The 15,152-nt window shown below is 42.6% G+C and overlaps 1 protein-coding gene across 2 annotated transcripts in view; it reads left to right on the top strand.

Moving 5' to 3' along the window:
* The window catches only part of LOC106573022 (reelin), a 318,605-nt gene that overhangs the window by 203,513 nt on the left and 99,940 nt on the right, over nucleotides 1–15,152 (top strand). For both annotated transcript variants that reach the window (XM_045696831.1, XM_045696832.1), the window contains exons 23-24: nucleotides 3,958–4,070; nucleotides 7,969–8,106. In XM_045696831.1, coding sequence (XP_045552787.1) covers nucleotides 3,958–4,070; nucleotides 7,969–8,106 — 251 coding nt within the window. The remainder of the gene's footprint in view (nucleotides 1–3,957; nucleotides 4,071–7,968; nucleotides 8,107–15,152) is intronic.

Raw genomic sequence — 15,152 nt, 5'->3', positions numbered from 1 at the left:
TAGTTATCCTCTCGTAATTTTTTACCCTTAAGACAACACAAGGGTTGTTAACCTCTATGGGCTAGGTGGGACGCTTGCGTCCCACCTACTCAACAGCCAGTTGAATCCTGTGGCGCGTTATTCAAATCCTTAGATATGCTATTACTTCAATTTTTCAAAAATATGACTATTTTACACCATTTTAAAGATAAGACTCTCGTTAATCTAACCACACTGTCCGATTTCAAAAAGGCTTTACAACGAAAGCAAAACATTAGATTATGTCAGCAGAGTACCCAGCCAGAAATAATCAGACACCCATTTTTCAAGCTAGCATATAATGTCACATAAACCCAAACCACAGCTAAATGCAGCACTAACCTTTGATGATCTTCATCAGATGACACACCTAGGACATTATGTTATACAATACATGCATGTTTTGTTCAATCAAGTTCATATTTATATCAAAAACCAGCTTTTTACATTAGCATGTGACTAGCATGTGACTAGCATTCCCACCGAACACTTCCGGTGAATTTACTAAATTACTCACGATAAACGTTCACAAAAAGCATAACAATTATTTTAAGAATTATAGATAGAGAACTCCTCTATGCACTCGATATGTCCGATTTTAAAATAGCTTTTCGGTGAAAGCACATTTTGCAATATTCTCAGTAGATAGCCCGGCATCACAGGGCTAGCTATTTAGACACACAGCAAGTTTAGCACTCACCAAAGTCAGATTTACTATAAGAAAAATGTTATTACCTTTGGTGTTCTTCGTCAGAATGCACTCCCAGGACTTCTACTTCAATAACAAATGTTGATTTGGTCCCAAATAATCCATTGTTATATCCAAACAGCGGCGTTTTGTTTGTGCGTTCAAGACACCATCCGAAAGGGTAAATAAGGGTGACGAGCATGGCGCATTTCGTGACCAAAAAATTCTAAATATTCCATTACCGTACTTCGAAGCATGTCAACTGCTGTTTAAAATCAATTTTCATGCCATTTTTCTCGTAAAAAAGCGATAATATTCCGACCGGGAAACAGACGAAAGAAAATAAAGCATGGGGTCGACTCGGGCATGCGCCTAAGCCCATAGTACTCTGATCGGCCACTTGCCAAACGCGATAATGTGTTTCAGCCAGAGGCTTCCTCGATATCATTCAGCTTTTTCCCGGGCTCTGAGAGCCTATGGGAGCCGTAGGAAGTGTCACGTTATAGCAAAGATCCTCAGTCTTCAATAAAAAGAGCCAAGATGAACAACAACTTGTCAGACAGGCCACTTCCTGCATGGAATCTTCTCAGGTTTTGGCCTGCCATATGAGTTCTGTTATACTCACAGACACCATTCAAACAGTTTTAGAAACTTTAGGGTGTTTTCTATCCAAAGCCAATAATTATATGCATATTCTAGTTACTGGGCAGGAGTAGTAACCAGATTAAATCGGGTACGTTTTTTATCCGGTCGTGTCAATACTGCCCCATAGCCCTAACAGGTTATGTCCAAATACCTCCGTTTTGTTCGTGCGTTCAGGTCACTATCCAAAGGGTAACGTGCGAGCGCATTTCGAGACAAAATAAATTCAAAATGTTCCTTTACCGTACTTAGAAGCATGTCAAACGCTGTTTAAATCTATTTTTATGGTATTTTTCTCGTAAAATAGCGATAATATTCCAACCGGGCAATGTTTTATTCATTCAAAGGCTGAAAGAAAAAAATGCAGAATTCTCATGAACGCGCAGCTCCAGTGTCAATGTCCCCAGGCTGACTACTCACAAATTCTCCTGCTGTTCTTCGCCCAGAGACAGCAGACACCCCATTCCACTTTCTGGCGCCTTCTGAGAGCCAATGGGAGCCTTAGAAAGTGTCACGTTACAGCACAGATGCTGTATTTTTGATAGAGATGCAACAGAAGGACCACAAATTGCCAGACAGGGCTCTTCCTGTATGGAATCTTCTCAGGTTTTTGCCTGCCATATGAGTTCTGTTATACTCACAGACACCATTCAAACAGTTTTAGAAACGTTAGAGTGTTTTCTATCCAAATCTACTAATTATATGCATATTCTCATTTCTGGGCAAGAGTAGTTACCAGATTAAATCGGGTACGTTTTTTATCCGGCCATGCAAATACTGCCCCCTAGCCCCAACAGGTTAAAAGGGTGTTGTGTTGATGTGATGTGAGGGTCCATTCCTACATCATTGTTAATGACTTGATGAAGCGTCCTTCTGTAAGTCACCCTTGCTGGAAACACAAAGGGGAAAAAAATTCTCATAAATATTGATATAGAACTAAAGTAGCCTGTTCATTTTTTTTTTACCTTTCGGAGATTGAACGAGTCTCCTACAATTGAACTATATCACTAAGGCCAAGGTACAAGAAAATGTCATCCTTCAACAAGTGCAGTGTATGATATGGTATACCTTAAATTACCTTCGATAGCATTATGCTATAAAGTCTTGTCACATATTCAAATCAAATCAAATTTTATTAGTCACATGCGCCGAATACAACAGGTATACAACATTTCACCGTACAGTCAAATACTTACTTACGAGCCCTAACCAGCAGGGCACTTTCAAAAAAGAATAAGAGATAAAAGTAACAAGTAATTAAAGAACAGCAGTAAAAAATAGCAATATATACAGGGGTTGCTGGTACAGAGTCAATGTGCGGGTGCACCGGTTTGTTCAGGTAGTATGTAAATGAAGGTAGAGTTATTAAAGTGACTATGCATAGATGACAACAGAGGGTGGCAGTGGTGTGGAGAGGGGAGGGGTAGCCATTTGACTAGATGTTCATGAGTCTTATAGCTTGGGGGTTGAAGCTGTTTAGAAGCCTCTTGAAACTAGACTTGGCGCACCGGTACCGCTTGCCGTGCGGTAGCAAAGAGATCAGTCTATGACTAGGGTGGCTGGAATCTTTGACAATTTTTAGGGCCTTCCTCTGACAACACCTGGTATAGAGGTCCTAGATGGCGGGAATCTTGGCCCCAGTGATGTACTGGGCCTTTCACACTACCCTCTGAAGTGCCTTGCGGTATGAGGCCGAGTAGTTGCCATACCAGGCAGTGATGCAACCAGTCAGGATGCTCTCGATGGTGCAGCTATAGAACATTTTGAGGATCTGAGGACCCATGCCAAATCTTTTCAGTCTCCGGAGGGGGAATAGGTTTTGTCGTGCCCTCTTCATGACTGTCTTGGTGTGCTTGGACCATGTCAGTTTGTTGGTGATGAGGACATCAAGGAACTTGAAGCTCTCAACCTGCTCCACTGCAGCCACGTCGGTGAGAATGGGGGTGTCCTCTGTCCTTTTTTTCCTGTAGTCCACAAACATCTCCTTTATCTTGATCCGGTGAGGGAGAAGTTGTTGTCCTGGCACCACACGGCCAGGTCTCTGACCTCCTCCCTATAGGGTGTCTCGTTGTTGTCGGTGATCAGGCCCACCACCAATGATGGTGTTGGAGTCGTGCCTGGCCGTGCAGTCTTGAGTGAACAGGGAGTACAGGAGGGGGCTGAGCACGCACCCCTGAGGGGCCCCTTTGTTGAGGATCAGCCTAGCGGATGTGTTGTTGCCTACCCTTACCACCTGGGGTTGGCCCATCAGGAAGTCCAGGATCCAGTTGCAGAGGGAGGTGTTTAGTCCCAGGGTCCTTAGCTTATTGATGAGCTTGGAGTGCATTCTCCGGTATTAGGTCTGTTTATGATCTCAGTTGTTAGTGGTACTGACTGAGCTACTCTCCAGAGCTTCTTTAAAGCTCTTTTGTGGAACTGATGCAGCCGTACATTAGTTTAGCAGACGGTTTTATCTAAAGCCTCATACAATAAGTGCATTTAACTGATGTAGGTATAACAACCATAAAACATGTAGATACTGGAAGATCTATAATGAAGTTTGTCTGTACTGTCAGGTGTATTGATATGGTATGTTATGGAGTTGACTGAGTATTTTCTCCCCTTCCCAGGCCTGCCTACCAGGGATGCCCAGCTGTTCAGAGTTCACTGCTCCCAGTGTGTACCATCCCTCTGAGTTCACTGACTGGAGACGCATCACTCTGCCACTACCTCATAGAGCATGGTGGGTAACACACATTCTTTCATCCATACAGGTTGGTATACCCATTGACAGAATCCTTTACGAAAGTCTGACTTGTGCACTTTAACCTGTTGAGGACAGACGTTCCGCTAGCGGAACCCTGTTCTGCCTGCAGAACCCCTAGCCAACAGCCAATGGCATCGCACGGCGCGAAATACAAAACCAACTAAAATACCACAATTCAATTTTCTCAAACAATCAACTATTTTACACCATTTAAAAGCTAAGACTTTCGTTAATCTAACCACATTGTCCGATTTCAAAAAGGCTTTACAGTGAAAGCAAAACATTAGATTATGTTAGGGGAGTACATAGACACAAATAATCACACAGCCATTTTCCAAGCAAGCATATATGTCACATAAACCCAAACCACAGCTAAATGCAGCACTAACCTTTGATGACCTTCATCAGATGACACTCCTAAGACATTATGTTATACAATACATGCATGTTTTGTTCAATCAAGTTCATATTTATATCAAAAACCAGCTTTTTACATTAGCATGTGATGTTCAGAACTAGCATACCCACCGAAACCTTCCGGTGTATTTACTAAATTACTCATGATAAACGTTCATAAAATACATAACAATTATTTTAAGAATTATAGATACAGACCTCCTTTATGCAATCGCTATGTCCGATTTTAAAATAGCTTTTCGGCGAGGGCACATTTTGCAATATTCTGAGTACATAGCACAGCCATCACAGGCTAGCTAATTTGACACCCGCCAAGTTTGGGGCTCACTAAACTCAGAATTACTATTCGAAAAATTGGATTACCTTTGCTGTTCTTCGTCAGAATGCACTCCCAGGACTTCTACTTCAACAACAAATGTTGTTTTGGTTCCAAATAATCCATAGTTATATCCAAATACCGCCGTTTTGATCGTGCGTTCAGGTCACTATCCGAAGGGTGACAGTTCGTGACAAAAACATTTAAAATATTCCATTACTGTACTTAGAAGCATGTCAAACGCTGTTTAAAATACATTTTTATGCTATTTCGCTCGTAAAATAGTGATAATATTCCAACCGGGCGACGTTGTATTAATTCAAAGAGAGAAAGAAAAACATGGAGAATTCACATGAACACGCATCTCCAGTGTCACTGTTCTCAGCCTGACCACTCACAAAATCTCCTGCTGTTTTTCGCCCAGAGACTGGAGAGACGTCATTCCACTTTCTGGCGCCTTCTGAGAGCCAATGGAAGCCATAGAAAATGTCACGTTACAGCACAGATGCTGTATTTTCGATAGAGATGCAACAGAAGGACCACAAATTGTCAGACAGGGCTCTTCCTGTATGGAATCTTCTCAGGTTTTGGCCTGCCATATGAGTTCTGTTATACTCACAGACACCATTCAAACAGTTTTAGAAACTTTAGAGTGATTTCTATCCAAATCTACTAATTATATGCATATTCTAGTTTCTGGGCAGGAGTAGTAACCAGATTAAATCGGGTACGTTTTTTATCCGGCCGTGAAAATACTGCCCCCTATCCCAAAGAAGTTAATCTCATCTCTGAATTGGGCCCGCAGTGCACACACACACAATATGAACACTCAGATATTCACACACACCTCTCACTCCCCTTTCCATGAGGTCACTCTGACCTACAACCAATATTCCTGTCTCACTTCACCTCTCCATCCCCACCCCCCCACCCCATCCCTTCCTCCAGCCTCCCCTCCCCAGCCCTATGGCCTTAAATAAAAGTTTCCTGATCTCATTTCATTCATGAAGGATTCCTGGCCACCTCTGGGTAGATTTTGGGTCACTATTACCTGGGAACTAACCTGCTTTGACTGCTCTGACTGTAACAAATAAACCTAACTGGGAGTGGTGGCTCCACCATCCATCACACATGCAGGGCCATGCACTAAAATACACATTAGGGGTCTAGGTGGGGGTGCACTTTCAATTCACAGACATAATCCACTGGTACTCAGACATGCATGCTTGTATATACACTGCTCAAAAAAATAAAGGGAACACTTAAACAACACAATGTAATTCCAAGTCAATCACACTTCTGTGAAATCAAACTGTCCACTTAGGAAGCAACACTGATTGACAATACATTTCACATGCTGTTGTGCAAATGGAATAGACAACAGTTGGAAATTATAGGCAATTATTAAGACACCCCCAATAAAGGAGTGGTTCTGCAGGTGGTGACCACAGACCACTTCTCAGTTCCTATGCTTCCTGGCTGATGTTTTGGTCACTTTTGAATGCTGACGGTGCTTTCACTCTACTGGTAGCATGAGACAGAGTCTACAACCCACACAAGTGACTCAGGTAGTGCAGCTCATCCAGGATGGCACATCAATGCGAGCTGTGGCAAGAAGGTTTGCTGTGTCTGTCAGCGTAGTGTCCAGAGCATGGAGGCGCTACCAGGAGACAGGCCAGTACATCAGGAGACGTGGAGGAGGCCGTAGGAGGGCAACAACCCAGCAGCAGGACCGCTACCTCCGCCTTTGTGCAAGGAGGAGCAGGAGAAGCAATGCCAGAGCCCTGCAAAATGACCTCCAGCAGGCCACAAATGTGCATGTGTCTGCTCAAACGGTCAGAAACAGACTCCATGAGGGTGGTATGAGGGCCCGACGTCCACAGGTGGGGGTTGTGCTTACAGCCCAACACCTTGCAGGACGTTTGGCATTTGCCAGAGAACACCAAGATTGGCAAATTCGCCACTGGCGCCCTGTGCTCTTCACAGATGAAAGCAGGTTCACACTGAGCACATGTGACAGACGTGACAGAGCCTGGAGACGCCGTGGAGAATGTTCTGCTGCCTGCAACATCCTCCAACATGACCGGTTTGGCGGTGGGTCAGTCATGGTGTGGGGTGGCATTTCTTTGGGGGGCCGCACAGCCCTCCATGTGCTCGCCAGAGGTAGCCTGACTGCCATTAGGTACCCTAGATGAGATCTTCAGACCCCTTGTGAGACCATATGCTGGTGCGGTTGGCCCTGGGTTCCTCCTAATGCAAGACAATGCTAGACCTCATGTGGCTGGAGTGTGTCAGCAGTTCCTGCAAGAGGAAGGCATTGATGCTATGGACTGGCCCGCCCGTTCCCCAGACCTGAATCCAATTGAGCACATCTGGGACATCATGTCTCGCTCCATCCACCAACGCCACGTTGCACCACAGACTGTCCAGGAGTTAGCGGATGCTTTAGTCCAGGTCTGGGAGGAGATCCCTCAGGAGACCATCCGCCACCTCATCAGGAGCATGCCCAGGCGTTGTAGGGAGGCCATACAGGTACGTGGAGGCCACACACACTACTGAGCCTCATTTTGACTTGTTTTAAGGACATTACATCAAAGTTGGATCAGCCTGTAGTGTGGTTTTCCACTTTAATTTTGAGTGTGACTCCAAATCCAGACCTCCATGGGTTGATAAATTGGATTTCCATTGATTATTTTTGTGTGATTTTGTTGTCAGCACATTCAACTATGTAAAGAAAAAGTATTTAATAAGATTATTTCATTCATTCAGATCTAGGATGTGTTATTTTTGTGTTCCCTTTATTTTTTTGAGCAGTGTAGTTACACAGGTGATGGAGCACCTCCATCACGGACGGTAAAGCAACAATAAGGATGATATAGTATGGATGGATCCTATATTGATCCGTGTCACCTCCCCAGTCTCATTAGTTTTCTGGGGTTTTATAAAATGTGGTGTTCAAGCATATTATTTCTCCATTTGTGTTTTTAACAATCTGCCAATGCCCATTTCATCAACTTTGTTGGTATTCCTGCTCACCTAATGTAAATCCTGGTCCTGACTTTTGCTTATGAGCTTTCCTAACAATACATTCAGGATGCTTTGGTTCTCTTTGATGTGTCTGACTGTTGTCTGTGTGTGCAGGTCCAGTGCCACGCGGTTCCGTTGGATCCAGAACTACTATGGAGAGCAGGATGAATGGGCTCTGGACGACATCTACATTGGACAGCAGTGCCTTCAGATGTGCCACGGACACGGATGGTGCGACCATGGACACTGCAGGTCAGTGAGGGCCACTGTTGGGGAACTTTACTTTTAAAAGTAACTTTTTTACGTTACAACATTACTTCCATTAAAAGTAACTTGTAAACTTAAAGTGTTACTTAGCGTGGAAACTAACTCAATACATAACTTTTTACCTTGCCAGAAACAGAACACCCTTGCGCGTGTTGATCATTCTTATACCCAGTAGAGGGCGCACAGGGTTGGGAGTTTACATGTAACCCGTTACATGTGATCTGATTACAAAAACTGTAGTCTGTTACGTTACCATAAAATACATTGTAATCAGATTACAGATACTTTAGAAAAACTACATGATTACTTCTAGGATTAGTTTAAAATGTAGAAAGGATGTTTGTGAAAAAAATATTTGACACCTTTCTGCTTTCTCAATGACATTCAAATCAGCATCGAAAAAGTTCAAGTTTGTTCCACCTGAGTCTGACCACAAGTCAGAGATCACTATGATGACACACCACCAAATGTGTTTGATGGATCGTAGGAAAAGAGCAGGAATAGGCTTTTGTAGTCTACAGTCGAATGGTGCAACTGCTGTCTGAATCCAAAGATTATACATCTCACTTCAATAAACACTTGGAGGTAAGTAAGGATGACAGCAGTGGTGTAGTTTACGGGCGATACGGTTATCACAATGATGTGAATCACACTGCTGCTCTCTCACTTAGGCCTATTTGCGCCTTACGGATTGTAGTTGTCGTGGTTGGCTGTTCACAAATGTATAGGTGTATTTTAACCAAATAATGGTTGAATTGAAGAAGTGTAAGCTGCCTATCAATCATTGTTTTTGAGACCCATGGACAGCCAGTGAAAAATGCAACAGCTGCTTAGTGCGGATCCCAGCCTATCCCTTACAAACATAGATTGCAGTTTTGAAGCTGCAGTAAAAGTACAGGAACTGCAGTCGACTGTGGTGTTTTGTATGCAGTAATTGCAGAATAACTGCATTGTACTGCAGTTGAACTGCAGTTATACTGCACTCTGTCTGCTATATATTTGTTTTTACTCCCTCCTAAACTACTATCTGGTATTGTGCTCCACATACAGTCAAAAACAATTTAAGAAGACCACGAGTTGGACTTGTTATTGCGCAATCTAATTTGTGCTGATAAACAAAAAAAATCCATAGGCCTACATGACACATGCTCACACTTGGGCTCTTTTGATATACAGTACCAGTCAAAAGTTTGGACACACCTGCTCATTGCAGGGTTTTTCTATATTTTACTATTTTCTACATTGTAGAATAATAGTGAAGACATCACAACTATGAAATAACACCTATGGAATCATGTAGTAACCAAAAAAAGTGATAAGCAAATCAAAATATACTGCTCAAAAAAATAAAGGGAACACTTAAACAACACATCCTAGATCTGAATGAAAGAAATAATTTTATTAAATACTTTTCTCTTTACATAGTTGAATGTGCTGACAACAAATTCACACAAAAATAATCAATGGAAATCCAATTTATCAACCCATGGAGGTCTGGATTTGGAGTCACACTCAAAATTAAAGTGGAAAACCACACTACAGGCTGATCCAACTTTGATGTAATGTCCTTAAAACAAGTCAAAATGAGGCTCAGTAGTGTGTGTGGCCTCCACGTGCCTGTATGACCTCCCTACAACGCCTGGGCGTGCTCCTGATGAGGTGGCGGATGGTCTCCTGAGTGATCTCCTCCCAGACCTGGACTGAAGCATCCTCCAACTCCTGGACAGTCTGTGGTGTAATGTGGCGTTGGTGGATGGAGCGAGACATGATGTCCCAGATGTACTCAATTGGATTCAGGTCTGGGGAACGGCGGGCCAGTCCATAGCATCAATGCCTTCCTCTTGCAGGAACTGCTGACACACTCCAGCCACATGAGGTCTAGCATTGTCTTGCATTAGGAAGAACCCAGGGCCAACCGCACCAGCATATGGTCTCACAAGGGGTGTGAAGATCTCATCTCGGTACCTACTGGCAGTCAGGCTACCTCTGGCGAGCACATGGAGGGCTGTACGGCCCCCCAAATAAATGCCACCCCACACCATGACTGACGCACCGCCAAACCGGTCATGCTGGAGGATGTTGCAGGCAGCAGAACGTTCTCCACGGCGTCTCCAGACTCTGTCACGTCTGTCACATGTGCTCAGTGTGAACCTGCTTTCATCTGTGAAGAGCACAGGGCGCCAGTGGCGAATTTGCCAATCTTGGTGTTCTCTGGCAAATGCCAAACGTCCTGCACGGTGTTGGGCTGTAAGCACAACCCCCACCTGTGGACGTCGGGCCCTCATACCACCCTCGTGGAGTCTGTTTCTGACCGTTTGAGCAGACACATGCACATTTGTGGCCTGCTGGAGGTCATTTTGCAGGGCTCTGGCAGTGCTTCTCCTGCTCCTCCTTGCACAAAGGCGGAGGTAGCGGTCCTGCTGCTGGGTTGTTGCCCTCCTACAGCCTCCTCCACATCTCCTGATGTACTGGCCTGTCTCCTGGTAGTGCTTCCATGCTCTGGACACTACGCTGACAGACACAGCAAACCTTCTTGCCACAGCTCGCATTGATGTGCCATCCTGGATGAGCTGCACTACCTGAGCCACTTGTGTGGGTTGTAGACTCCGTCTCATGCTACCACTAGAGTGAAAGCACCGCCAGCATTCAAAAGTGACCAAAACATCAGCCAGGAAGCATAGGAACTGAGAAGTGGTCTGTGGTTACCACCTGCAGAACCACTCCTTTATTGGGGGTGTCTTGCTAATTGCCTATAATTTCCACCTGTTGTCTATTCCATTTGCACAACAGCATGTGAAATGTATTGTCAATCAGTGTTGCTTCCTAAGTGGACAGTTTGATTTCACAGAAGTGTGATTGACTTGGAGTTACATTGTGTTGTTTAAGTGTTCCCTTTATTTTTTTGAGCAGTGTATATTTGAGATTCTTCAAAGAAGCCACCCTTTGCCTCGATGACAGCTTTGCACACTCTTGGCATTCTCTCAACCAGCTTCATGAGGTAGTCACTGGAATGCATTTCAATTAACATGTGTGCCTTGTTAAAAGTTCGTTTTTTGAATTTCTTTCCTTCTTAAAACCTCTTGACGGCTCGTCCCGTATGTGGGACGGACATCCAGCGAAAAATCCTATCGCCATTAGCCTCTCTGGGCTAGGTGGGACGAAATCGTCCCACCTACGCAACAGCCAGTGTAATCCCGTGGCGCGATTTTCAAATACCTTAGAAATGCTATTACTTCAATTTCTCAAACATATGACTATTTTACACAATTTTAAAGACAAGACTCTCGTTAACCTCTATGGGCTAGGTGGGACGCTAGCGTGCCACCCGTGGTGCACTCCATCAACAGCAGGTGCATTTCAAGAGCGGCAAATTTGAATCCAAATAAATGTCAAAATTCAAATTTTTCAAACATACAACTATTTTACACCCTTTGAAAGATAAACATCTCCTTAATCTAACCACGTTTTACGATTTCAAAAAGGTTTTACGGCGAAAGCATAAATTTAGAGTATGTTAGGACAGTACATTTACAAGAGTTGTGTGTAATGTTTTGTCAATTCAAAGACAGGGTCACCAAAACCATAAAACCAGCTAAAATGATGCACTAACCTTTTACAATCTCCATCAGATGACACTCCTAGGACATTATGTTAGACAATGCATGCATTTTTAGTTCTATCAAGTTCATATTTATATCCAAAAACAGCGTTTTACTATGGCATTGATGTTGAGGAAATCGTTTCCCTCCAATAACCGGCAGTCAAGTCAGCGTCACAAATTAAATAATTAAAATTAGAAACCATTGGTAAAATATTATATTGTCATTTAAAGAATTATAGATTTACATCTCTTGAACCAATCAACTTGCCAGATTTAAAAATAACCTTACTGGGAAATCACACTTTGCAATAATCTGAGCACTGCGCCCAGAAAAATACGCGTTGCGATACAGACTAGACGTCATGTTGGGGAGATCTAAAATCGAAAATACTATGTAAATAATCCATTACCTTTGATTCTCTTCATCAGATGTCACTTCCAGGTATCACAGGTCCATAACGAATGTAGTTTTGTTCAAAAAAGCTCATCATTTATGTCCAAAAATCTCCGTCTTGTTAGCACATGATCTAAGCCAGCCGGACTTCTCGTCATGAACGAGGGGAAAAAATATATTTACGTTCGTTCAAACATGTCAAACATTGTATAGCATAAATCATTAGGGCCTTTTTAACCAGAACATGAATAATATTCAAGGTGGACGAATGCATACTCTTTTATAACGTATTGGAACGAGGGTACCCAACATGAACTCGCGCGCCAGGTGTCTAATGGGACATCATCGTTCCATGGCTCTTGTTCGGTCAGATCTCCCTCCAGAAGACTCAAAACACTTTGTAAAGGCTGGTGACATCTAGTGGAAGCAATAGGAAGTGCCAAAATATTCCTCAGCCCCTGTGTTTTTCAATGGGATAGGTTTAAAGGTAATACAACACATCAGGTATCCACTTCCTGTCAGAAAATGTCTCAGGGTTTTGCCTGCCAAATGAGTTCTGTTATACTCACAGACACCATTCAAACAGTTTTAGAAAATGTAGGGTGTTTTCTATCCATATGTAATAAGTATATGCATATTCTAGTTACTGGGTAGGAGTGGTAACCAGATTAAATCGGGTATGTTTTTTTATCCAGCCGTGTCAATACTGCCCCCTAGCCCTAACAGGTTAATCTAACCACACTGTCCGATTTCAAAAAGGCTTTACAACGAAAGCAAAACATTAGATTATGTCAGCAGAGTACCCAGCTAGAAATAATCAGACACCCATTTTTCAAGCTAGCATATAATGTCACAAAAACCCAGAACACAGCTAAATGCAGCACTAACCTTTGATGATCTTCATCAGATGACACACCTAGGACATTATGTTATACAATACATGCATGTTTTGTTCAATCAAGTTCATATTTATATCAAAAACCAGCTTTTTACATTAGCATGTGACGTTCAGAACTAGCATACCCCCCGCAAACCTCCGGTGAATTTACTAAATTACTCACGATAAACGTTCACTAAAAACATAACAATTATTTTAAGAATTATAGATACAGAACTCCTTTGTGCAATCGAGGTGTCCGATTTTAAAATAGCTTTTCGGTGAAAGCACATCTTGCAATATTCTGAGTACATAGCCCAGCCATCACGGCTAGCTATTTAGACACCCACCAAGTTTAGCCCTGACCAAACTCTGATTTACTATTACAAAAGTTTGATTACCTTTGGTGTTCTTCGTCAGAATGCACTCCCAGGACTGCTACTTCAATAACAAATGTTGGTTTGGTCCAAAATAATCCATCGTTATATCCAAATAGCGGTGTTTTGTTCGCGCGTTCAAGACACTATCCGAAGTGTAAATAAGGGTCACGAGCATGGCGCATTTTGTGACAAAAAATTTCTAAATATTCCATTACCGTACTTCGAAGCATGTCAACTGCTGTTTAAAATCCATTTTTATGCCATTTTTCTCGTAAAAAAACGATAATATTCCGACCGGGAATCTGCGTTTAGGTAAACAGACGAAAGAAAACAAAGCATGAGGTCGACTCGGGCACGCGCCTGAGTCTCACAGTACTGTAACCTGCCACTACCCAAATGCGCTACTTTTTTTCAGCCAGAGCCTGCAAAGCCACGATTCAGCTTTTTGCCGCCTTCTGAGAGCCCATGGGAGCCGTAGGAAGTGTCACGTAAAAGCAGAGATCCTCTGTAATGGATAGAGATAATCAAGAAGGGCAAGAAATTGTCAGACAGGGCACTTCCTGCATGGATTCTTCTCAGGTTTTGGCCTGCCAAATGAGTTCTGTTATACTCACAGACACCATTCAAACAGTTTTAGAAACTTTGGGGTGTTTTCTATCCAAAGCTAATAATTATATGCATATTCTAGTTTCTGGGCAGGAGTAGTAACCAGATTAAATCGGGTACGTTTTTTATCCGGCCGTGTCAATACTGCCCCCTAGCATAACGAAATTTAATATTTTTTTTTTCAAATATAGGACTATGTTATATCGTTTTATAGATACACCTCTCCTGAATCAAACCACGTTGTCCGATTTCAAAAAGGCTTTACAGCAAAAACAAAACATTAGATTATGTTAGTTGAGTATATCGTAAAAGTAGCCACATAGCCATTTTCCGACCAACCACATGCATCACAAATAACCAAAAAACAGCTAAATGCAGCACTAACCTTTGACAATCTTCATCAGATGACACTCCTAGGACATCATGTTACACAATACATGCATTCTTTTGTTCGATAAAGTTCATATTTATATATAAAAACAGCATTTTACATCGGCGCGTAACGTTGACTAACTATTTTCCCTCAAATGCATCCGGTGAAACAGCGCTACAATTTACTAAATTACTATTCGAAAACATTTTTAAAATGTAATATTGTCATTCTAAGATTTATAGATGAATATCTCTTGAAAGCACCTGTAATGCCAGATTTAAAAATAACTTTACTGGGTAATCACACTTTGCGATAAAAGGGGATGCGATACTCAGAAAATTGGCTAGCAATACAGGTCAGCGCCATCTTGGAACAATCGCATATCAAATCTAGTCTTGTATACTATTGTCAATAATCCCTTACCTTTGATTATCTTCATCAGAAAGCACTTCCAGGAATCTCAGGTCCACAACAAATGTATTTTCGTTCGAAAAAGTTAATCCTTTATGTTCCAATAGCTTGTTATTGTTAGCGCGTTCTGAAGGCTGCACCAAAAGTTCCGTCGTGCGCGGGACTCCACTTTCAACAAAATGCATTTTATTTTTATTTTGGTTCGTTCAAACATGTCAAACGTTGTATAACATACATCTTTAGGGCCTTTTTCAACCAGAGCTCCAATAAGATTCAAGGGGGACGATTGCATTGTCTTTCTAAACGTTTCGAAAGGGGAGGGTAGCCAGGGGCGCCGGCGTCATAATGGTGATGGCCCTCCTCATGTGACCACTTTCCACAGACTCTCA

The sequence above is a fragment of the Salmo salar genome, chromosome ssa16, assembly GCF_905237065.1.
Source record: "Salmo salar chromosome ssa16, Ssal_v3.1, whole genome shotgun sequence".
Classification (NCBI taxonomy): domain Eukaryota; kingdom Metazoa; phylum Chordata; class Actinopteri; order Salmoniformes; family Salmonidae; genus Salmo; species Salmo salar.
This window is presented reverse-complemented; position numbering and strand designations above follow the sequence as displayed.